The following is a 25749-nucleotide window of genomic DNA, read 5'->3' as shown; positions in this document are numbered from 1 at the left end:
ACAAAATGTTTCTAGTATATTATTTACCTATATATTTAATCTCTTGAAGTACAGTACAGGACCTAGGCTTGATATGCACAGACCCTGGGTTATAGCCTGGTACTTTCTGGGGTTCCCCTATAACCCTAACCCTCTCTGTGAGTGTTCACTTTTGTAGCAAGCGATGGGAAATAAGGCCCCTTTCACATGAAGCGTCCGATCAGGTCCCCCTGTCAGTCCTTCAGGAGGACCTGATCGGACCCTCTATTCAGCCCTATGAACCGGCGGATGTAAACAGTCTTATGTCTGTTTACACCTGCCTACCTCCAATCCAATCCAGTCCACTAAAAACAAATGGAAGGGGATCCGTCCCCCTCCATCTAGGCAGATCAGATTAGAGGGCATCCGAGTGTAAGCAGACAGCTGAATCTGTTTACAAACGGCCACCCATAGAGCAGAGCGGGCTGTGTCTGTGTCTGCTCTGCATAAACTGACCTGTCATCTGCTGCAATCAGTGCAAAACTGCTAGAAAAAAAAGCTAGACAGTGGATTGGAGTCAGTGGACTACTGCTGCAGTAGTACACCACTCACTGCTGCAATAATTTAAAATCACTACTGTAGTCACTGCAGTAGTGATTTAAAATTATTGCAGTGAGTGAGTGCTCTACTGCAGCGGTAGTCCACTTTTTTTCTAGCAGTTTTGCACTGACTGCAGTAGTTGCAGTGAGTGCTCTACTGCAGCGGTAGGCCACTGTCTCCAGTCCAATCCACTGTGTAGCTGTTGCCTAGCTTTTTTTCTAGCAGTGTTGCACTGACTGCAGTAGTTACTGTGATTGCCCTACTGCAGCAGTAGTCCACTCCACTGACTCCAGTCCAATCCACTGTCTAGCTGTTGCCTAGCTTTTTTTCTAGCAGTTTTGCACTGACTGCACTGCAGTAGTGATTTAAAATTATTGCAGTGAGCGAGTGCACTACTGCAGCAGTTTATTATGCATTCATGCACAATCAGATGATGTGAAACTAAATGTCCCTGCAATTTAAGATTTCTTATCAGTTTTCATGCAGTTAAGGTGTGAAGAACGAGCCCTTAATGTTAAAAATGTTAATAAATAAAGATTTACATGTTTAGTAATTCCCAAAAAGTGTACATTGATTGGTTTACATGAACGTTTTAACGTCTACAAACTTTAGGATATATTTAAGGAATTTTTATTTTCTTTATACTACTAATGTTGGCGATTAGCGACTTATAGCAGGATTGCAAAATACTGCGGCGAACACTAACTGACACTTTTGACACTTTACAGGAACCAGTTACACTAATACAGTGATCAGTGCTAAAAATATGCACTGTCACTGTACTGACACTGGCTGGGAAGGGGTTAAACATCTAGGTGAAACAAAGGGTTAACTGTGTGCCTAGCCATTGTTTTTGTGTACTGTATGCACTGCTTTTACTAGGGGAAGAGATGGATTTTTTCCCCTGCTTTGCAGGGACACAAAATCAATCCCTTTCCCCTTTTCAGAACGGCGCTCTGCCTTGTTTACATAGGCAGAGCTACATCCTGTGTTTTACACACACAAATTCTGGGTTGTCCCCAGATCAGTAATAGATGAGGACTCTAATACTGGTGATCCTGGTGACAACCAGGGATTGCCTCACTTTGGAGGAAATTCCACCCACTTCCTGTTTTGGCTGTGGAACGGGAAGTTAAGGGAAATCTTCTCAATGGGACACAGATGAAAAAATAAAAGTGGCTGCAGTTTTAACTTTCCCTTTACTTATCCAAAATGAAAAAAACTTTTCCCTTTAGTTCTTTTTTAAAAGACATATTGAGGGGCAAACATTCTGACCTCCTAAAAGTTCCACTTGCTTGGCCAGTATATTCTGATCCACTGGCCTTGAGACTTTTCAGATTACTAACATGAAGCAAGTATGGAGATCAGGAAATTCCAAGAAAAGTTAGACATCTTTATTTGCATACCTGTTCCTCTTCCTGCATCAGTAACTCAGTCAAACCATGGACAAAGCATCAGGTTTCCTACGCTCCCCTACGCTGCCAGGACCACACAGCTAAAATACCTGGTACTTCTAGATAGGGGGCAGCTTGTGACTCACTTACTTTCATCCTATGTGACACATGGGGTGGGGAGAGGGTCCGAAACCCTGATGTGTTAACTTCAAACTGTGACTTGGTTGACTCTCCTGGACAGAGTGCTGAGGGAGTGAAGTGAAGGGAAGTATGTGCAAAGAATGTGGACACCATTAAAGTGAACCTGTTGCCATTCAGACAACTTGGCCACCGTGAAACTTAAAAAAAAACTCCCTTCATGAGTAATTAATATTTCAACAATAGTTTGAACAGAAGTAACGCTATGCTACGTACATTTTCAATAGATTTTGCTATTTTTATGCTGATGGTTAATACATTTTTTTGAAGAATTTACAGAGTGTAACAATTGGAATTGCAGCATTTTTTGTTGTAATTTACCAAAAGAAAAAAAAGAAAAATATTGCAATAGCTGACAGCAAGCCTATTTACTCTTCTGCTTTCTGGTAAACATTATTATTGGGTAATTTGACAGTCTGATATTGCACCAACGAGACAGAAACCCCTAATAATGGCTGAGTCAGCAGGACAGAGCTAAGTACTGATTAAACCCTTAATGCTGCCAACTCCAAGATACATAAGCAGCGATTTGGTAACTCAACTTGCTGGCGTTTCTCCATAACCAGAAAGTCAAGACTGACCCTTTACAAGAAGAACTGTCTGCTGAAACAAAAACAGAAAATAAAAACCCCAAAACCACAATATTCAATGGTCTAATGAGAAATGGTTTGTCACACAACACAGTCAAGGAGAGGAAGGAAGTTCTGAAAGCTATGGAATCCTCAGCATCCCTGTCACAAAGACTTTCAGTGGGGAAAATAATTATTTGAACCCCTGCAAATGTTGTAAGGTTGCCCACTTACAAAGAAACAAAGGGTCTATAATTGTTATCATAGGTGTATTTTAAATGATGAGAAAAAACAACCAAAAATCCAGAAAAAACACAATACAAATGTTATAAAATGAGTTGCAGTTCAGTGGGTAAAGATGGGATTTTTGTCTTACTGTAAAATCCATTTCTCTGATGTTCATTGACGGACACTGCTCCTGACCATCTTAATTTTTGGGTTATAACTGCCCCCTACAGGAATAAAACACTAGGCAGAAAAAAAGTCTGGCTATGGCTATGGGGAGTCCCAGGGGGTATACTCCCTCTTTCTGTTATAGGTACTCAGTTTTGTTACAAGCAGTGTCAGAAGAATTACAACTCCACAGAGGGGTGGGTGCTGTGTCCGTCAATGAACATCAGAGAAATTGATTTTACGGTAAGTCAAAAATCCCATTTTCTCTTTCGTTCATTGACGGACACAGCTCCAGATCTTCTTAACCATTGGGATGTCCCAAAGCAGTGTTAAACATGAGGTGTGGGAACAGCGAAAAAAATTCCCAAGGCTAACTAAAGCCAACCAGGTAAACAGGAGCTCAACCAAAACAACTGGAGCTCACCTGAAAAAAACAATACACCCTCAAACAGGACCAGGTTCTCTAAACAGCAGCCTGCAAAACCTTGCAGTCAAAGGAAGCATCTGCAGATGCCGACACATCTACATTATAGAACTTTGTGAAAGTGTACATCGACGACCAGGTGGCCGCCTTGCAAACCTGCGTCACTGACGCCTGATGACAGAAGGCCCAGAAGGCACTGAGTGCCCGAGTAGAGTGCGCCTTGACTGAGAAAAGGAGGAACCTGACCCTTGATGGAATAGGCCTGAATCACCGTCTGTCTAATCCATCTGGAAATGGTCGCAGAGGAAGCGGACAACCCTTTTCGAGGCCCTTCCGTAAGCACAAATAGTGGGTCTGATTTCCTAAAATACTCCGTAGCTGCCAGGTACACCCTAATCGCCTGGACCACATCCAAGGCATGCAAAGCAATTTCCTTCGGATGTTTTGGGCTGGGACATAGGAAAGGCAACACAATGTCTTATTTCAAATGAAAATCAGAGACAACCTGAGGAAGGAACGACGGACGGGGCGAAGAACCACCTTATCACTGTGAACCACCAGGTAAGGTGAACGACAGGGTAACGCCAATTCTGAAACCCTGCGCGCATAGGTGAAAGCCACCAAAAAGGCCACCTTCTGGGACAGCGTAAGCAGGGGAATATCCCGAAGATTCTCAAAAGGAGGCTTCTGGAGGACTGAGAGCACCAAATTGAGGTCCCAAGGCGGCATCAGAGACCGCACTAGAGGGGTCAAGTGCCTAACTCTCTGCAGAAAAGTACGCACCAAGGAGTATGTGGCCAAGGGCCATTGAAAGAAGACCGCTAAGGCTGACACCTGACCCTTGATAGTACTCAAGGCCAGTTTCTGCTCATGGTAAGACAAAAACCCCAGTTTCTCTTTTGTTCATTGATCGATACAACTCTTCAACTTCTTGACCATAGGGACGTCCCAAAGCAGTGTCAAAAATGAGGGGTGGGAAAAGCAGAAAAAACAAACTTCCCAGGGGCTAAACATAGCCAACTTGAAGCTCAACTGTCAACAACTGGAGCTCACCTGAAAAAACACCCTCAAAGAGGACAAGTCCTTTAAACAGCAGCCGGCAAAAAACTTTGCGGCCAAAAGAAGCATCCTCAGATGCCAACACATCCACTTTATAAAACTTTGTGAATGTGTGTACAGACGACCAGGTAGCCTGCAAACCCGCATCACTGACGCCTGACGACGGAAGGCCCAGGAGGCACTAAGCACCTGAGTAGAGTGCACCTTGACAGGGAAAGGAGGAACCTGACCCTTAACAGAATAAGCCTGAATCACAGTCTGTCTGATCCATCTGGAAATGGTCGCAGCAGAAGCAGCCAGCCCCTTGCGAGGTCCATCCGTGAGGACAAATAGTGAGTCTGATTTCCTAAAAGACTCCATAGCTGCCAGATACACCTGTGTTGCCCAAACCACATCCAGGGAGTGCAAAGTAACTTCCTTAGGATGCTTAGACTTGGGACACAGGGAGGGCAACACAATGTCTTCATGCAGATGAAAGTCAGAGACGACCTTTGGAAAGGAACGATGGACATGGACACAGAACCACCTTATCCCTGTGAACCCCCAAGTAAGGTGAACGACAAGACAACCTTGCGCGCCGAAGTAATGGCCACCAAAAAGGTCACCTTCTAAGACAACGTAAGCAGTGGAATCTCCCAAATATTTTCAAAGGGAGGCTTCTGTAGAATGGACAAATTGAGGTCCCATGGCAGCAATGGAGCCCGTACTGGAGGAACCAAGTGCCCCACGCCTTGGAGAAAAAGAAAACATCAAGGAGTGTGTGGCCAATGAGCGTTGAAAAAAAAAACACCAAGGCCAAGACCTGGCCCTTGATAGTACTCAAGGCCAGGTGCTGCACAACCCCTTGTTGGATGAAAGCCAAGATCCGAGTCACCGAAAAGGAAAGAAGGTGAACCCGGAGGGATTCACACCACGCAACATAACGTCTTCCACATATGATAGTAAATCTTCCTAGAAGTAGATTTTCTAGCTTTTACCAGCGTAGGAATCACCATGTCAGGCAACCCTCTGTCCTTCAGCACCTGGCTTTTAACAGTCAAGCTGTCAAAACCAACGACTGTAAAACAAGATGGAAGATTGGGACAGCAGATCTTCCCTGAGAGGGAGTCTCAAAGAAGCATCGGCAACCAGCCGTACCAGATCGGCGTACCAAGACCGGTGAGGCCAGTCTGGAGCCACTAGGATGACCGGAATCCCTTCTGCCTCGATCTTGCATAGTAGTCTCAACAGAAGCTGGAGAGGAGGAAAGGCGTAAATCAGATGATACTTGACTACAAGGAGCCACTAAAGCGTTTGTTGTGGCGACTAGAGGATCCCGAGACCGTGCCGCAAACCTCTGAACCTTCCTGTTGAGGCAAGAGGCCAATAGACCCACCTCTGGAGTAGTCCACTGGAGACCCAACTGATGAAACACCTCTGAATGAAGAGACCATTTTCCCTGGTCTAACACCTGTTGACTAAGATAGTCCGCTTGTCAATTTTCCACCCCTGGAATGTGGACAGCAGAGAGGGCTGGAACAAATCTTTCTGCCTACCTTAGAATGCCGTCTACTTCCAGAGCCGCCGGGACACCTTGTGCCCCCTTGGTTATTGACCTAGGCCACGGCCGTGGCATTGTCCGATTGCATCCTCGCCGGACACCACTGGAGCTGACTTGTCCAATGATCCAGACAAAGTCTGATCGCTCAGGGCTCCAGTACATTGATCGGTAGTCTGGACTCTTCCTGAGACCAGACCCCCTGATGAAAATCTGTGCCGAGGATGCCTCCCCACCCAGAAAGGTGCATGCAAGTCCGAAGAGACGACCGTCTGTTGGTCAGCAAAAGCCGATTGCCTCCTGCAGCTTTGAAGTTTCTCCCGAGGAAGAAACATTCTGGCTGAGGACAAGTCCAGAGCCAGACTCAGAAAGACTAGGCTTGTGGACAGACCCAGTGCAGACTTCTGATGATTCAGAACCCACCTGAACTCCCTCAGCATTTGCAGAGTAATCTCCAAGTTGTCCCACAAGGTGGACGAAGACTATGCTTGTAAAAGCAGTTCGCCCAGGTACTCCAGTACTGCGATCCCCCGCTGACGCAGTAATGCTAGAACCGGGGTCAACACTTTCGTGAGGACTCGAGGAGCGGAAGCGAGACCAAAGGGTAACACCACAAATTGATAATGCTCCTCGCCCACAGCAAAGTGGAGGAAACGCTGATGGGCAACACATATTGGGATGTAAAGGTAGGCATCCTTGATGTCGATGGAGGTGAGGAAATCCCCCTGATGTAGGGACGCCATCACCGTGCGCATGGACTCCATGCGGAACTTCTATACCCACACAAAGCGGTTTAGCGCCTTGAGGTGCAGTATTGGGTGCACCTTGTCCTCCTTCCTGGGAACTGTAAACAGGTTTAGAGATCCTGCAAGCGATCTGGGGATAAGTGCAGGTTGGAAGGGAAGAACCTTTCCGGAGGATATGATCAAAACTCGATCTTGTAGCCGGAGCGAATGACTTCATGGACCCAACTGTCCTGGATCAGGGAAGTCCAACTATTCGGAAACAGCGAAATCCCCCTGATGTAGGGACGCCATCACCATGCGCATGAACTCCATGCGGAACTTCTATACCCACACAAAGCGGTTTAGCGCCTTGAGGTGCAGTATTGGGTGCACCTTGTCCTCCTTCCTGGGAACTGTAAACAGGTTTAGAGATCCTGCAAGCGATCTGGGGATAAGTGCGGGTTGGAAAGGAAGAACCTTTCCGGAGGATATGATCAAAACTCGATCTTGTAGCTGGAGCGAATGACTTTGTGGACCCAACTGTCCTAGATCAGGGAAGTCCAAGGATTCGGAAACAGCGAAGACGTTCCCCCCACCCTAGATACGGGTGAGGGTGCCCCTTCATGCGGAGGAATTTTTGTCCGCAGGTCTGACAGTGACCACCGAAACTTGCAGGCCAGCCCCCGTCCAGTGGGGCTATGTCGCGGCTGACCTAGTGCTGAGCTGAGGCCTACATGCGCTCGCTGGCCAGACTGGGGGGACTCTCTGGATCTAGATTATCCAGTCCATCGCCCAGTCCAGCAGTTGACTGTAGATTCTCACAGGAACCAAAGATAGAAAAGTTAAACCAGAACCAGAGATCCCAGGAAGGAACTAGGTCCTTACTCCTGACTAGGCAGAAAAAAAGTGAGTGCCTATAGCTGAGAGTGGGAGTATAACCCCTGGGTCTACCCTAAAGGTGTAATCAAGCTTTTTTCTGCCTAGTGTCTTACCCCTGTAGGGGGCAGTATAGCCCAATGGTCAACAAGATAAGGAGCTGTGTCCATCAATGAACGAAAGAAAAAACTGAGTACCTATAGCAGAGAGAGGGAGTATACCCCCTGGGACTGCCCAAAGGCATAGCCAAACTTTTCTTCTACCTAGTGTCCTACTCCTCTAGGGGGCAGTATAACCCAATGGTTAAGAAGATCAGGAGCTGTGTCTGTCAATGAAAGAAAGAGAAATAAGTTAGTATTTAATCCCCTACCAACCAACAATAATTCTGGCTCCCACAAACTGGCTACAGTATGTGCTCATGTGGTGCACAGATTAGTCCTGTCCACAGAATCTTTTTTTTTCCATTTAAAACTCACCATCATGGCCAAGACGAAAGAGCTGTCAAAGGATGTCCATGACAATATTGTAGACCTGCACAAGGCTGGAGTGGGCTACAAGACCATTAGCAAGAGGCTTAGTGAGAAGGAGACAACTGTTGGAGCGATTATTCGCAAATGGAATAAATACAAAATAACCATCAATCGCCCTCAGTCTGGAGCTTCATGCAAGATTTTGCCTCATGGGGTAAGGATGATAATAGGAAAAGTGAGGGATAAGCCCAGAATTACACGGGAGGAGCTTGTGAATAATCTCAAGGCAGTAGGCACCACAATCACCAAACCATTGATAACACAATACCTCGCCATGGTTTAAAATCCTGCAGCGCCTGCAAGGTCCCCCTCCTCAAGAAGGCACATGTACAGGCCCATCTGAAGTTTGCCAACGAACATCAATGATTCAGAGAAGGATTGGGAGAAAATGCTGTGGTCAGATGAGACTAAAATTAAGCTCTGTGGCATTAACTCGATTAACACTGTGTTTGGTAAAAATGCTGACTAAGAACACCATCCCTAAAGTCAAGCACAAAGGTGGAAACATTATGCTTTGTTTTTCTGCTAAAGGTACAGGACACACACAAATCATAGGTTGAACTGGATGGACTGATGTCTTTTTTCCACCTCACTAAATATGAAAAACTATGACAGGGCCATGTATTGTAAAATCTTGGATGAGAACCTTCTTCCCTCAGCCAAAACACTGAAGATGGGTCATGGATGGGTCTTCCAGCATGACAATGACCCAAAACCTCCAAGGCAACAAAGGAGTGACTCAAAAAGAAGCACATTAAGGTCATGAAGAAGCCTAGTCAGTCTCCAGACCTCAGTCCTATAGATAATTTATGCAAGGAGCTAAAACTTCAAGTTGCCAAGTGACAGCCAAGAAACTTTAGGGTTTAGAGTGGATCTGCAAAGAAGAATGGACCAAAATCCCTCCTGAGATGTGTGCAAACCTGGTCACCAACTACAAGAAACATCTTACCTCTGTGCTTGCCAACAAGGGTTTCTCCACCAAGTACTAAGTCATGTTTTCCTTGGGGATCAAATACTTTTTCCCCACTGTATCTTGTTCGTTTTTTTAGATAATGCGATATACTAGATATATAAACAGCACCATCCAGTGGCTAAAGTGCAGCCTATTCATACTGGATGAGTGGTATACAGTATTTCCTGTTGATTATTTTTTATTCTTCAAAGCAAACTCTCCATCCATCACACATGTCTCTATGCTTTATTTTGTTGCGATGTCGCTTTGAAAAACAACCCCTAGCATTTCTGGGTGTGGCCATCTTGAGTAAGGGCAGATAATTCATGTAGCATTTACTTCTGTGAATCCATCTGCCCTTAGCTCAAGCATGCATGCAGGAGAGTGTGCTTAGCTAAAAAAAAAAAAAACCTCCTGAAGACTCCTGGGATGTATGACCTAATTTGCCAAAGCAAGAAACCAGGAAGTAAGGGTAAAAATAAATGTAAAAAAAAATCTCAAAACAAGTAAATATGATATACTTTCCTATCTATTTAATAATGTCAGCAGCATGAGGATTAAAAATAGTCAATGTTGATTGGGAGAGTGAAGTTCCACCTTAAACCGATAATGTGCAAAGGAGGATAAATAATATTTACAGATTTTGATATTCCTTTGTCTGGTAGGGATGAGCTCAGGCGTGTTCGGATCGTAGTCCCAACTCACCTGAGCAATCCCGCGAGGAAGCCCTCACTGCACACCGTCAATCATAGGCAGCGTGTGTATGTGCAGCTGCGGGCCAGGAAATGTCTCACTGCCTATGATTGGCGAAGTGCAGTGTTGGCTTTCTGGTGGGATTGCTCAGGTGGGTTGGGACTACATTTCAAACACACCTGAGCCCATCCCTAGTGTGATCTAGACCTCAAAAACAATGAGAAGGTTGGGGGATCACTGAAACTGCAATAGAATTTTGTTAAGAGGACAACGTAGATATACATAGTACTGCTTGGAGGTCTTCTTTTACCCCTGAAATAGTTTATGACTGCATATTTCTGAATGTAGAGTAGACATCAGGTGTTTCTTGAAAATAATAAATCAGATCATTTTGAAAACCTGCTAAACAGGACACAAGGGTTGTTCTTGGGATCTGAATCTTCATTGGTAGGGTGGGAAGAACTATCAAGGTGTTCCCAAAACTTTGTAAACTCATACCAGTAGGGTGTGGCTGATATTATACCATTCGGGAACCAGAAAAACACGAGTGGCAGACAGGGGTGAGACTGAGAACTGTACCATACACAGAGAAAATGAGACACAGAGCAAGACCAACAAGAAGGGCTATTTTTAGTAAAAGGTAAACAGCAAGATCTATTTAAAGCGTAACAGGAAAACTCAGCAGTATAATAAACAGTCTGGGCTAGCCAAGGTCTGTACACTGATTCTCACAGAGGTCCTTCAAAGGCTGCAGTGACGGTACAGTTATTTATTGTTAATCTCCTTGTGAAAATGCCAGCTGCCTGGCTGTATTGCTGAGCCTCTGGCTTGATTATTATAACTGGGAATGCATGTGTGCTGATAAAAGCTTCCGACTTCCTTGATCTGTATATCTGTTTTGGCCCAATTCCTAGAGAACAAATGTGTGTTCAAGAGGGGACCGACACTCAAAAATGGGATTTTTGACTTACCGTAAAATCCATTTCTCTAAAGTTCACTGATGAACACAGCTCCTGATTTTCGTAACCATTGGATTAAACTGACGCCTACAAGAGTAGACACTAGGCAGAAAAAAAGTCTGACTACGCCTGACACAGATAAACTGCAGCCCCTGGACCAGCTGGTCCACCAGTTCAGCAAAGGCAGGGGGGAGCTATTCCCCCTCCAGGTCATGGCGCAAAAGCTTAGCCCAGTCAGAGTCTGCGACACCAGGGCAATGGTAAATATCGGCCTCAGTGCCGAGCCAGCCAGGGTGCACATATTGCGGGCCACAGCCGGGGCTCCGCACAGCGGGCCTCCGCCTTCCTATCAGCCGGGGACTCTTCAACCCGAATCATGGTTGCCTTGTTTAATCTGGAAACCGGAGGGTCCACCACCGGTGGAACAGTCCACTTCTTAATAAGGGACTCCTCATAGGGGTTTCACCTAGCAACTTGCTTAGGGACCCCAAGGGGATGCTTTGGTTGTCCCCACTCTTTAGTGACAATTCTGTCAAAATAGGAGGGTAAAGGGAACAGATTTGATGCTCTGGATGGCTTGCGAGTGCCAAAGGGAACCTGCGCCTCCGTTGCAGCCGCAGCTGCGTCCTCCAACTTTAAGTCTCAAGCTAAGATACAATCAGTGCGTCCACCAGCGCCTTTTCGTACCCGGTTGCAAAAGTGGAGGAATCCTACTTACTATCTGAGGATTCAGGGAACGTGGTCGCCGAATCAGATTCAGGAACTGATGAGATAGATGAAGCAGGGGAAGCAGGGAGTGCTTTATGACAGCCCAACGCCCAAAAGCCACCTCCACCTGGGACACAAAGGACTCCAGAACTGCCATCAGTGCATCAATTGATGGATGGTTGCCAGTCACAGAGCACCAATCAATCCTCTGCAGAGAGGAAGAGGACCCCACCAGACTCAACACCCCGCAGAGACCAGGCACTGTAGCCACCAAGAGAATCTGCACTGCACGAGCAGCGATCAGGAAACAAAAGGTTTCAGGAGTCAGCACCAGGGGATGAGTAGGAGCTCCCACCACCAAAAACGCCACCCAGAAGGCTCCACAGACATGACCCCACTGTTTTCTATGGCAGACCACCGCTAAATGGCTGCCAGACGACACAAACACGGCTGCCGTGCATTGCAGCACAAAGCTACAACAAAATAGCGCCCCACGCGGCACCACGAGGCTTCAAGGAACCCAGGAAGGATCCCTAGGACTCAGGGACAGGCCCAGGCAGGACAGGAGGCCCTGGCAGGGGCCCCCACCAGGTACAGCCCCCCCTTTGCCCATGGGCAGTCCAAGGGGTATACTCCCTCTCTCTGTTATAGGCACTCAGTTTAGTTACAAGCAGTGTCAGAAGAATTACAACTCCACAGAGGGGTGGGTGCTGCTATGTCCATCAATGAACATTAGAGAAATGGATTTTACAGTAAGACAAAAATCCTATTCTCTCTTTCGTTCATTGACGGACACAGCTTCAGATCTTCATAACCGTTGGGATGTCCCAAAGCAGTGTTCAACATGAGGGGTGGGAACAGCAAAAAAATTCCCAAGGCTAAACAGTAGCCAACCAGGCAACAGGAGCGCAACCAAAACAACTGGAGCCCACCTGAAAAAACAATACACCCTCAAAGAGGATCAGGTCTTCTCGACAGCAAGCCTGCAAAACCTTGCGTCCAAAAGAAGCATCGGCAGATGTCAACACATCCACTTTATGATACTTTATGAAAGTGTGCACAGACGACAAAGTGGCAGCCTTGCAAACCAGAGGCACAGTCGCCTGATGACGGAAAGCCCAGGAGGCACTAAGCGCCCGAGTATAGTGCGTCTTAACAGTGAAAGGAGGAACCTGACTCTTGATGGAATAGGTCTGAATCACTGTCTGTCTGATCCATCTATAAATGGTCACAGAGGAAGCAGGCAACCCTTTATGAAGCCTATCTGTGAGCACAAATAAAGAGTCTGACCACCTGAAAGACTCCATAGCTGCCAGGTACACCCTAATTACAGGGACCTCGTATGGAACTGTGCAAACGGAACCACCTTGAAGGTAGACACAATCAGGCCCAGCACCCGCATGCAAGTCCGGAGGGATTACAACCTGCTGGACAGCAGGAGACGAATTACAGCCTGCAGTTTCTGGAGTTTGTCCAGAGGAAGGAGCACTCTGGCTAAGGCCAAGTCCAGAGTCAGACCCAGATAGTCAAGCTTTGTGGATGGAACCAGAGCAGACTTCTAATATTAAGAATCCAGCCAAACACCCTCAAGCTCGTATGGTGATTTCCAAATTTTCCACCAGAGCAGTAGGAGACACCGCTCGCAGAAGGAAATCGTCAAAGCAGCCCAGTACCGCGTTCCCCTATTGGCGTAACAATGCTAGCCCTGAGGCCAACACCTTAGTGAAAACCAGAGGAGCAGAAGCGACACCAAAGGGTAACGCCATAAACTGATAATGCTCCTCTCCCACGGCAAAGCGGAGGAAGAGCTGGAGACCGACACATATTGGAATGTGAAGGTAAGCGTCCTTGATGTCGATGGAGGCAAGAAAAAATCCTACTGATGCAGGGAAGCCACCACCGTGTGAACAGACTCCATTCTGAACTTCTGCACCCACACAAAGCAGTTCAGCACCTTGAGGTCCAGAATTAGACGCATCTTGCCTTCCTTCCTGGGGACTGTAAACAGGTTTGAGTAAAACACCTGAAAAAGTTCCGAAGTGGGAATCGGAACCATCACCCTTTAGAGTAACAGGTTTTGCACCGTCCCAAAAAGCTTCATGCTGGAGGGGCCTTGTCTGTGGGTCTGGAGAAGCCTGCTCTTGAATTGCCAGACCTAGTTCACTTGGATCCTCCAGAGGAGGCCCCGAAAGGCTTTGATCCCTTGTCAGTCAACCCTGAGGGACGAAAAAACTTCTTATGAGCCGAGACATGGGTCCTTGCCCTTAGTAGCCTGTGGAAGATAGCTACTCGCAGCCTCAGAGAGGGGATCAGATGGGGAGATGTGCTCCAAAGACTCCCGGTCACCAGGGAGACCCCACAAAAAAGTGTAACACACTGCCAAGGGGCAACCCCCACCGCTCTGGCAGCCCACCTGGTTGCCAACTACAGAGCACCAATCGATCCTCAGTAGAGAGGGAGAGGACCACCAGACTCACCACCCAACAGAAACCAGGCACTGCAGTTACCAGGAGAAACTGCACTGCACGAACGATCCAGCGATCCACGACTGCATGAAAAGATCCAGGAGTCAGCACCAGGGGATGAGGAGAGGTTCCCACCGCCGAAATAGCCCAGAGGGCTCCACTGTCATGCTCGCTGCTATTTTCAATGGCAAATCACCGAAAAATGGCCGCTGGACTACATAAACATGACCACTGTACATTAAGCACACAGGCTTAAAGAAAATGGTGGCCCCGTGTGGCACAACTAGGCTCCCAGGGACTCAGAAGGGATCCCTAGGCCTCAAAAAAAATGGCACAGGCAGGAAGGGGGCCCCTGGCAGTAGCCCCCACCAGATACAGCCCTCCCCACAGCCAATCACACAGTCTCCGGCAGCGCACCCCCATCACCAGAACAGCACCCTGCCCCCACCCTAGGCGGTGAACCAGGCCATCCCACAGCCCCAGCATTAGTGAAGGGGGGGGCAGATGGGGGGGCGAGATGGTCCACAGGGACCACCTAACCGATGAGGGGGGTGCCTAATTGGAAGGAGGGGAACCCAGGGGTCCGACTGTCCCATGGAGAGGCCCACGTCCACTCCAAAACCCTCCATGGGGAGAGGGGGGCAGTTACTTACCATACCAGGAACAAAGCAGGCACAGCTGCACACAGAACCTCCTCTCTATCGAAATGGGGGGCTGTTGGCCAGGAAAAAAGTTGCGACTCTGGCCGAGACCCGGTCGTATGTGGCCTCGTGAGGCGTTTACCTCACAGGCCAGCCCCCATCCGGTGGGGCTATGTCACGGCCGAACTAGCGCGGAGCTGACATCTGCGTGGGCTTGCTGGCCAGACTGGGGTGACCACTGGCTCTAGATTATCCAAGCCCATTGCCAAGTCTGGCAGTTAATTGTAGATCTCACAGGAAAAAAACCAGGAGAAAAAAATTCTATCTAAAAAGAAAAAATTGTCAGTACCATAGATCCCAGCAAGGAACTATGTCCTTACTCCTCACTAGGCAGAAACCTATAGTAGAGAGAGCTGTGGAGCTGTGCCCATCGATGAACGAAAGAGAAAAATACACTTTAATTAATTAAAAACTAAACAGAAAAGTTAGCCCAATTTTTTTGTATACAGTAATGTGAAAGATGATGTTGCGCCGAGAATTGCGAGAGAACCGTTATCTTTATTCTAAGCAAAAAAATCAGGATTCTCATTTTATCCAGATTCATGCAGCTCTAATGTATATGTATCCCAGCTGTTTTAATTAGTGTTTGGGGGGTGGGAGAAAAAAAAAAGGTTTGTTGCTGTGGGGTAATTATATTCAGTGATTATTTCAGACATTTTCATGATGTTAGCTCATTACCTACTACAACGTAACAGGTGGATAAAAGGCTGCTCTAGCGCAAAGAAGTACAGGTTTGTTATAAATGGAGATGACTTACATATAGGCCTTGTAGTTGTTCCCTATCTTTTGAATACGGATATCATACTTGGCATCAATGAATGGCTCAGATGTAGCATAGGTTTTTGTTAGGGCGACCACACTGGCAATGTCCTGGAAGTCATACTGGTTGTCTACCTTCACCTAGAGAAGGGAAGAGGAGAAGATGTTATGGCCTTGAAAAACTAAGACTTGTGTAGTAAACTGGGGCTGAGATGTGAAAAGTCTGCACTGCCGCTGTTTTATGATAGCCCTACATTTCAAATGCTGCTAACCTAAAAGACCTATTAACATATCCCTCTGGGCTCAATTTAGACTTTGTCATCATTGTGTTCTGTCCCATACACAGTGTCCGTATACTCGACTGCTAATTGTCCTGTAAGAGTACAAGGTCCCAAACTGCCCCCCTCTCTTTCCTTACCCCTTCTTTTTGTCTTTCTTTCCCCTTAAGCTTCTCTTTTCTCTAACTTCTTATAGTGCAGTGATGGCGAACCTTGGCACCCCAGTTGTTTTCGAACTACATTTTCCATGATGCTCAACTACAATGCAGAGTGCATGAGCATCATGGGAATGTGGTTCCAAAACATCTGGGGTGCCAATGTTCGCCTCACTGTTAGAGTGTAACTAAAGGAAAAACTTTTTTTATTAATTTTGGATAGAGTAAGGGAGGGTTATAACCCCCTCAGTTTTTATTTTGCTATTTGTGTCCCATTGGGGATATTTCCCTTCACTTCCTGTCCCATAGCCAAAACAGGAAGTGAGATGAAATCCCTCCAAAGTCATCAGAACTAGTGTTCCCATTGGAAGATTTCCCCTCTATTAGTGTTCCGATGTTAACCCAACATTTGGGATTTTCCTTTACATTCACTTTTGATGATAACGGTAAACAGAAAAAATAGAGGGGGTGAGTCTACCTAACGGGGAAGAGACAGCAATAAAACCTGACAGGTGTTGTAATCCCTCTCCACTCTACCCAAAACTAAAAATAAAGATTTGCCTTTAGTTATACTTTAATTCAGCGATGTCCTACATTTAGCTACTTTGGAAAAAAAATTTTGGGTTGTAAATTTATGTCCATCTGTACGTGACTAACTTCATTGGTCCCATCACTGACAAAGCATATCATATACCTCTTTTTATACTTTTTCACATCATGTGCAGAGACTTAAATGCAAGAGCACAAAGAAAACAACTATTCTCTATGTGACCTGTTTGCACCACAAAACTGGTATCATGCGCAGATTTTTTTCTGCGCAGGAATCTGCAATGTGTACAGTATGTTGTTTTCTGCGTGGAAAAAAAAACTGATGTGACATCGACATTGTGGTATGAACAGGACAGAAGAGAATGGAATGATACAGGGTGTTATGTCTATCTGTGCATAAAAAACATGCATGAAAAAATCTCTCACTTAAACGTGCATGAAAAACCAATGTAAACTCGTGTCTCTGTAACTGAAATCTGCAGTTTTTCCATCAGTTTTTCTGCACATATGGTGTGAACAAGGTTTAAAATGACTACCAATGGAACTTTTTTCTTCTGTTATTCTGGTAAACCTTATAAATAATAATAAGCAGATATTAGTTAACTAGTTTCCGACTTTGGGTGTGCTACACATGCCCAGAAAAAAATAAAAACTTCACTTCATCATTGTACACAGGATGTGTGAAGCACATCTAGTTTCTCTGCCCTGCTACTGAAACTCCACTTCAAGCGGAGTTCCGGCCCCAAAATCGACATAGTCGATTTTGGGCCATCCGCTTGCTTATGGTCACCTGAAACAGAAATGGATAATTATGATTTTTTTTTTTTTTACTTACCTTGAAATTGCAGAAAAATATACTCACCTTTCTTCCACTTCCTCCCCCCGCGCCGTCACTCCTGCTTTGCAATGATTCCTGGGAGCTGAACGTCATCGCTCCCAGGAATCATTGCGCCTGCACCGGCCCCGACGTCAGTTATGGTGCAGGCGCGTCATACATTGCTAAACAGCTTCTGGGTATGCCCAGAAGCTTTGCAGGGATGACGCTGCAGCCCCGGAAGTGACGGCGGGGCCGGTGCAGTGCATCGTGGGACCGAAGAGGACGCAGAAGAGGATCGCGCTGGCTTCAGCTGCCCACACCTGAGATGGCAGCGCTGGAGAAGAAATTTTCAAAGTAAGTATTTCTTCTAAACGGTAAGTGCGAACCGGGACAGATCAGAGGCTATCCATTGTGGAATGTACTAGCCCTGACTGTCCCGGGGGTATTTTCATTGAAATTTTTTTTTGGTGGCCGGAACTCCGCTTTAAGGCTTACCTATAGGTGCTATAAATATCTCCTAAACATGCACAGTTTAGGAGATATTTACAGTGCATGCAGCCGATGACGTCATCGGCGCATGCGCTCTGAAGGAACAGCCACCCGTGCCATTCCTTCAGAGCCCTATACCGCGAACGGTGGCTCCCGCCGCATTTGCGGGAGTGATGTAAACGCGCCTCCAGCCAATCAGCTAGCCGGAGGATGCGAACAAGGAAGCAGTACGGCTGGACATGTTGGCCGTCCTGTCGCTGAGCGGGCGGCACTGTGAGGGCTTCGTTTTAAGGTAAGTATTTCATAATGAGCTAGTATGCGATGCATACTAACTCATTATGCCTTTGTCTTTTTTCTCATTTTTTTTATGAGGGTTTACTTCCTCTTTAACTTCTTATTCTCCTTCATCCCTTCAGGTATAATTTTCATGCTATTTTTTAGTTTGTTTCTATTTTTATTAACCATTAACATTTAAACTTTTTTTTTGTTTTGTTTGGTATTATTCAATATTTATTTACACATTTTCCATTTAAAATAACACAATAGACAAACACAATGTGCTTAAGCTGATAACACACAAACAACTTTAATCTCTTGTGTCTTTATTGAACACACCCAATAAACACAGTGCTGCAGGAAAAAATAATTGAACCCTTGTTCTGAGACTAATTAACATCAACAAAATCTATTTGGAGTCAGTAGTTTGCATACCTGGAGTCAAATTAATAAAATGAGTTTGAAGGTGTAGTTTAGAGCTACTTTGGTTGATAAAAGATACTCAGACATTTTAAGATTGCTGTTCATAAGAAGTATCAGCTGTTGTGAACCTTGCATTGCAAAAAGCAGCTCTCTGAAGACAGTACTTAAGAGCAGTTGATCTGCACAAGGCTGGAAATGGATGCAAAGCAATCTCAAAGTGTTTAGGCATCCATCAGTCGACAGACACAAATGTCCTACAGGATAATGTCAGGGTGGCTGTCTGCAGCTTGACAGAAGTTGGGTGATGCAGCAGGAAGCATTTAAGTAAATCCGCCACAGTCTGGCTTCAGAAAAAAATATGCATCTTTTGGCGTGTCCCAGTCAGAGCCCAGACCTTAACCCCATAGAGATGCTGTGGAATGGTCCCAGGGAGTTCACACCAGACACCCTACAAATGTTTTTGAGCTGAAGCAGATTTGTAAATAGGAATGGTCATAATTTCCTCCTGAACCCTATGCAGATCTTATCCAGAGCAACTGAAAGCGCTTGCTTGAAGAATTGCTGTCAAATAAGGTTCGACCAGCTATTAACTCCAAGGATTCACTTAGTTTTTCCTCCAACTCTTTGAATGTTCACTGAGTATGTTCAATAAAGACTCGAGAGATTAGAATTGTTTATACTTTTTCTTGCCACTGTAACTTTGCATTGCTTTGTAGCAGAATAATAATTTTAGTGTAATTTTAAACAGGACAAATTACAGAATAAAATGTGTGGTACCACAACAAACTAAACACTCCTAAAAAAAAAAAAAAAGATTTTGTTTAGTTTTTTTGCGTTTTATTCTCTAAGGATTGCAAAATAAAAAAAATAATTGTTGCAAGACAATGAGAGGCGAAGTGGTAAAAAAAAAAAAAAAAGCCTGCACTGCCAATTCACACCTTATATTTTTAGACCTGGTCAGAGAATAAAGACAAGACATCCTTGCTGGGTGCTGACACTGCAGTGTCCCTTCATATAGGTATTTATGCCCCCTCCAGAGGAGGTCTATACACCCAGAGAGATGCTGCCTGGAAACCAGATAGATGTTGTTAGAAGCCTTAGATTTTGATTTCCATGGACAAAATAATTTTCAAACACTATCCATAATGGAAACATAGCCGAGACCAATGTGACAAAGTGCTGCCACAAATAGAGAACATTTATGCAATATTAATATCATTCTGAGTATTCAGAATCATAACTATGAGTATAAACAGCTGCCCTATACTTTTCTGGAAATTCTTGTGAATGTTTTCAGCCTCAAGCTGGCCATAAACAGTTAGTTATTTTTGTTCAGCCACTAAATGAACAAGAAAAAAAACAACAGATTTCCCAACCACACAAACAAGGTGGATGGAGGAATCCTTCCCACTGGAAAATTTTATTCTGACAGTGGGCACCAGCCAGTGTCAGAATGCAATGATTAGTGGCTGAAGCCAACTGGTTACAACTGCTAAACGATGGAAAATTTTCCAACATGTCCCTTCGATAGAAGTCAACAATAGACTTCTGTCTAGCAGTGAAGCCAACACATTGGTCAAAATTTGTCTAGTGTGTGCTGGACTGGCCAAATTTCAATCAAAGTATGCCGAGCTCTTCTGAGCTCAGATATAGCGTCCCAATAGGATTTAACTTTAGGACAATCCCACCATATACAGGAGAAAGTTGTCACATTGGCCACAATCCCTACAAAAGAGCAAAAGAGGAAGGAGTGTGGGCCAGCTTACCTACAATTTAGAACAGGACTCCTGTATTCAGAAGACAGGGAATAAATGTGCAGTTGATGGACTTTAGCTTTCTGTGGATCCATGAGGGTATGGTGCACTTCTAAATCCCTTTCCCTGAAAAGTATAAGCCCTCCATTGTTTGCCCAATAGGACTAATTAAAAAAAAAAAAAGGAACAAGAGATCTTTATGGATGGGTTTTTCTACAACGAGGAATTCAGAGAGAGTCAGGGAATTATAAGGCTTGAGGTCTCACTTTAGCTCATGACAAAAGGAGAATGACTGGAAAGCCAATGCTGGCTTGTCATAGCCACGTAGGAAAGTGGGCTGAATTTCCACATAGAAGACATCAATAATAAGAAAGCAGAAGGTCAATCTTTCTAGTTGCCTGGCTGCCCTGCTTATTGCTTTGCCATTACTGCTTAGACCGTCCATAGATGGCATGAAACGCCCGAGATTCAAACCATGTATGGCAGGCTGAATGTACCCAAGTTGATCAATCGATCAACTTGGGTACAACCAGCCTGTCAAATTTTACATACGATTATTGCTAGTGGCGATAATAGCCACTAGCAATAATTACTGTGTTCTCCCAGCGGGGACGGCTTCCCCCGCCCTCCTGTCGGGAGAACACAATGGTTTTTTAGTGTGAGGGAGGGATGACTGTTTTAGTGGGGGGAATCAATCGATTTTCTTTTCTGCAACCCATAATTGCAGGAAAGAAAATTGCTACGTCTACGGCCAGCCTTGGTGAGCTACTGCCTGGGAAGCAGCATGTAGGCGGTTAGGATATACTGACTTTACTGTTTCACTTAGTTGGGATAACCATGAGGGAATGACATCCAAAGACCAGCAAAATGCTAGCAATGACAGAGACCAAGATTAACCTGTTTTTTTAAAAATCTTTGAATGTGACAAATCAACATATCTGCATTACCAGACCATAATATGGAATAAAGGTTCTACCTTCTTGCCATAAATATTTGACCTAAAGCTTAAGCATCTCTAAATAAAATGGCCAATGCAAGCATCATGTTTCACTTCATTAGTGGCTGCAAAGAGACTGTTAATTTCAGTCTGACAGATTTACAAAGAGACAGGAGCATCAGCATGAAACAACGAGGGCAGAGAGCCTGCCTATATAATAGGTAAAAATGGCTGCACTGTCTAACTGACTGGTTACCCTATGGAAGGGGAAAAGAAAAACAGAAAGGGTAATGTGACACAGGAGCAGGAAGAATATGACCTGAACTTAGTGCATCACTCAGAGAGGAAAGACGCAAAGTTAACAATTGTGTAATGTTCATCTGAACGGTCCCGTGTCTTGGCCTCACAATGAACTTGTATCTGGCCTCACAATAAACTTCCTGTCCCCACCCTGACCTCATTTTATAGAACGACGTGGCCTTCACTCACCTTCCCCATGCCAGAGTGTGCATGGCCCATCTTGATCACCACTGGAAACTTAGAGGCTGTCAGCTGCAATAAAGAAAACAAGTGGTGTATTAGCTGTGAGGTTTCTGCACAATGCAAATTGGGGAAAAAAACAGTTTTAATATCTCTCCCTCCCCCCCCCCCCCCCCCGCCTGTCAAGTTTTGCTAAACTCTTAAATCTGACATATGAATTACAAGATCACATTACGGAGTAAAAACTGCTTCCTTGCCATTAATAAAAAAGGACCCACATCCTGATTTGACCTACAGTCTAAACAGCCAAAGTCACATGGCTTGTGGGAAGTACAAGCATTGTTGATGTTTGCCTCATTAGAGACTGCAAACAGTCTGTTGTTTTCAATCAGGGTCTACCATTTGACAGATTTTTGGATAAAAGCATTAGTACAGTCAGTCAGGAAAAGCAACTGCATATATGCATGGGTACATATGGCTGCCCAATGTATATACGGTACAAACTATATATGGAAACAAGGTTTATACAACCTTGTATATGGGAACCTTTATGTAATGCTGCAGAAAGCTCTCTACTCCACATCCAGGGAAATTACTGATCATCTGTCCAAGCAGATCCAGGAAATCATCCAGCAGATTTTCAACTAAAAGCCCGTACACACGTACCGATTGTCGGCCGTAAATATTCGGCCAACGTCCAATCGGCCGATTGTCGGCTTGTTAGTATGATGCTTCCGACAACCGACTGCGACTTTTCGGCCGAACAAAATCTGATCTGCAGGCTATAAAATTTTTGTTGGCCGTCACCAGAACGGCCGATTGTTCGTCAGTCAGTACAGATTTCGGCCGACAAAAGCCAGATGAGCATGACTGGGCATGCTCAGAGAAGAAAAAACACACGGAAAGTAGACCATCACATGACATCACTTCTGAAGTTGGTTGTTGTTGGCCGACAAAATTTGTGTGCACTGGACAAAAGACGGCCGATCGTTCGGCCAACAATCGGTACGTGTGTACGGGGCTTTAGCGGGCAGATGCTCACCTCTTGCCTTGAGGACACCAAGGCAATGCCGCTTAAACTGGCCCATGGTGTGGTATCGGTACCACATTGCTTTCTTGTTAGGCACTTGAACAGTCTAATATACCTTGTCTTATATCAGCCTGCCCGTTAATTTCCCCTACCCACAACTTAGCTGTCCACCAAGGCAGTACCTATCCATTAACATGGCTGTCCCCTACAGAGAATGTGCCTTCCTGTTGTGAGATTCACTCTTTCCCTGATGTATGTTCCCAAGTCTGATCTGTATTAACACAGATTGAACGGGTAGGCCTACTGTTTGAGCAATGTTGCTTTCTACATTTCTTGCACTAGGTTTGAAAAGCTTTATATACCAATACCAGTTCTCAACATGTTTTGTATTATTGTGCAATGTCTGTACCTTGAGGCAGACACTGCGACCATCCTTCAACGTTTCTTTCTGATCATAGCCTACCTTAGGCCACCTGGGATAAAGTTCACACAGATGCCCTTAATGCACCCCTAGGCTTGGTTAACACTACTGCGACTCTAAAGGCGTGCCATTTCCAGTGCGGCTTTCATGCGACTTATCACACTCTATGGCACTCAAGTCACAAGAAAGTCAAATCAAGGTAGTGCAGGAACCTTTTCTAAAGACACTGCATCTTTATTTGCATAGATTAGAACGGGTGCCATTGAAATAAAAATGAGTTTTGATTGGTCATGTGATTTTGCGTCGCAAGTCGCACTTGTGTAAACTGAGCCTTAGCAAAGAACAAACTTATCGCACTTTTTTTGTATCATTGTATTGTTTATTATCTAGCACTTCACACCCTAAAGGTTCCTTTACACATGCGGCAGAGAAGCGATCCACACTCAGATGACTTTTCCTGGATTTGGCAGGCGGTGATGAGACAATGTGTCACCTTCTTACCGCCTGTTTTAACCCCCTAAAGTCAGCACTACTGCACTGCAACTGTGTATATAGGTTGTGGGGAAAATGAATGCAGGCCAATTCACTTGAGGGAAGGGAAGTTCAGAGCAGGTAACAAGCAGCACATCTTAGTGGACACTTGAAGAGAACTTCATCCATCCCAAAAGTAAAATACCTTCCACTCTCCCACTCACAAGTCCTTCTTCAGAACTGACCACATCCTCTTGATGCACTCTAACATACGGCTGCTTGCACAGTAATCAAACATATTATGTGTTCCGATAACAGTGCAGTCATTCTTACACTCTCCCCCCCCCCTTTTTCCAAAAACAGGAACCCTAAATGGACCCCGAAAAAGTCAGTTCTATCAGATTCCTTCTCTTGCTTCATGAATTCCGCAAGCATTATCAAATTATATTCTTTACAATGCTACCAGTTTTCAACCCTGTTACCTGGGGGCTCATAAACCTACTACTCAAGGCACATGTATGCAAATAGCAAAAGGTCCTCTCCCCTTGTGTCTGTAGCAGCTGGTGGGAGGAGACCCTTCTCCCCCTTGACAATATATAGGGCAAGGAACGCTGGTAGGGGACATCACTGCCTGTTTCAGTTTATCTCCGTTGTTGACCTCCCCATTACAGAGGGGATCCGGAACTTTGCAGTCATATGATTGCATGTATAAAAAATAAATAAGTTACATGACAATTTGTGTTAAAGGGCATACAACGCCATGGGGAAAAAATCCCTTGTGCTACCCTTTCAGCTATGGAAGGGCATTTGGCTCACTTTCCCTATTTTCATGTGACAATGCTGGTGTTTGGGGATTGACCCAGCTCTTTCACATGGGGGAGGAAGAGAGTCCCAAGCCATGTCTAAACTCTGACTATAGCAACTTGGACCATGGCTGAATGGAGCAAGGGGTTTTGCAAAGTAAGGTCTCATTCGAAAGGTCTGTGGTGACCTTCATTTTTCTGCACTGGAGAAATGCAAGTCACCACTAGGGTACAAAGAAACCATCTGTTTTCTTTGTTATCCGTTGACACTAAAACATTGGTGTGATGTGTGGTGTGGTGGAATGCGTACAAATCAAGCATTTTTTAAATTTTTCCACAGCACACTGGATGGCACCACTTGTCACCTCACAGCAGAGCAACACCCTGAGCTGTTGTGCAGGGACACGAATGACGTGTCACTTAAAATAACATTTAAAAAAATATTACACTGCTCCTTACCATAGCCGACGCTGACTCTAGCGTGCACAGTAAAAATAAGCTTTTTACTGTGCAACACTAGAGTGAACCTAGCCTTAGGGCAGGGGTGCCCAACTGGGAGCCCTCTGATGTGACCTGCAACCTCCTGATCTGGGATGGCGGGTTGGCATGCCCAGATCGTGGGTTGCCAACCTACGATCCCACAGTGTTGTGGATAGAGCTGTAGGTAGACAAAGCAGTTGGCTGTGGAGGGAGCAGAGCCACATAAGCTGATGCTTCCTCTATAGTTCCTTCTCCTGTCCCAGGTAGAGTGATACCAAATGCACCTCGCCTGGGACAGCAACCTTTTCTACAGTGGGCGATGCCTGCAGAAAGTGGCGTTTTCTGCAGATGCAAGAAGTGAAGGAATGTCAGTTTATGAAAAATCACAGTTTGGGCATCACAGCAATGGGCATAATAGAGTTTGGGCATATATGAGCAATAGTTTTGCAACAGTTATTAGGCTGCTTTCACACTGATCTGCAGGTGCAGCAGAGTGCACCTGCTGCTTTCTTGCAACTGCAGAGCATCAGTGTGAAAGCAGCCTAAAGCCTCGTACACATGCAACGATTGTTGGCCGTGAATTTTCGGCCAACGTCCGATCGGCCGATTATCGGCTTGTTAGTATGATGATTCCGACAACCGACTGCGACTTTTCGGCCGAACAAAATCTGGTGTGCATGCTATAAAATTTTTGTTGGCCGTCAACAGAACAGCCGATTTTCGTGCAGTCAGTACAGATTTCGGCAGACAAACATCCGATGAGCAAGACTGGGCATGCTCAGAGAAGAAAAAACACACGGAAAGTTAACCAGCACATGACATCACTTCTGAAGTTGGTTGTTGTTGGCCGAGAAAATTCGTGTGCAGTCTAGAGCACATTTCAACC

The 25749-nt window shown here is 45.3% G+C and overlaps 1 protein-coding gene across 4 annotated transcripts in view; it reads right to left on the bottom strand.

The window, feature by feature from the left end:
- The window catches only part of SYN1 (synapsin I), a 253699-nt gene that overhangs the window by 54733 nt on the left and 173217 nt on the right, over positions 1–25749 (bottom strand). For all 4 annotated transcript variants that reach the window (XM_082263912.1, XM_082263909.1, XM_082263910.1 and 1 more), the window contains exons 6-7: positions 21668–21730; positions 15499–15641 (exon numbers count right to left, since the gene is read on the bottom strand). In XM_082263912.1, the coding sequence (XP_082120038.1) occupies positions 15499–15641; positions 21668–21730 (206 nt within the window). The remainder of the gene's footprint in view (positions 1–15498; positions 15642–21667; positions 21731–25749) is intronic.

Source organism: Pelophylax lessonae (genome assembly GCF_965119305.1).
Source record: "Pelophylax lessonae genome assembly, chromosome: 7".
In the NCBI taxonomy this organism is placed as follows: Eukaryota; Metazoa; Chordata; class Amphibia; order Anura; family Ranidae; genus Pelophylax; species Pelophylax lessonae.
Note: the sequence above shows the minus strand (reverse complement) of the source record. Positions and strands in the feature narration are given on the sequence as shown.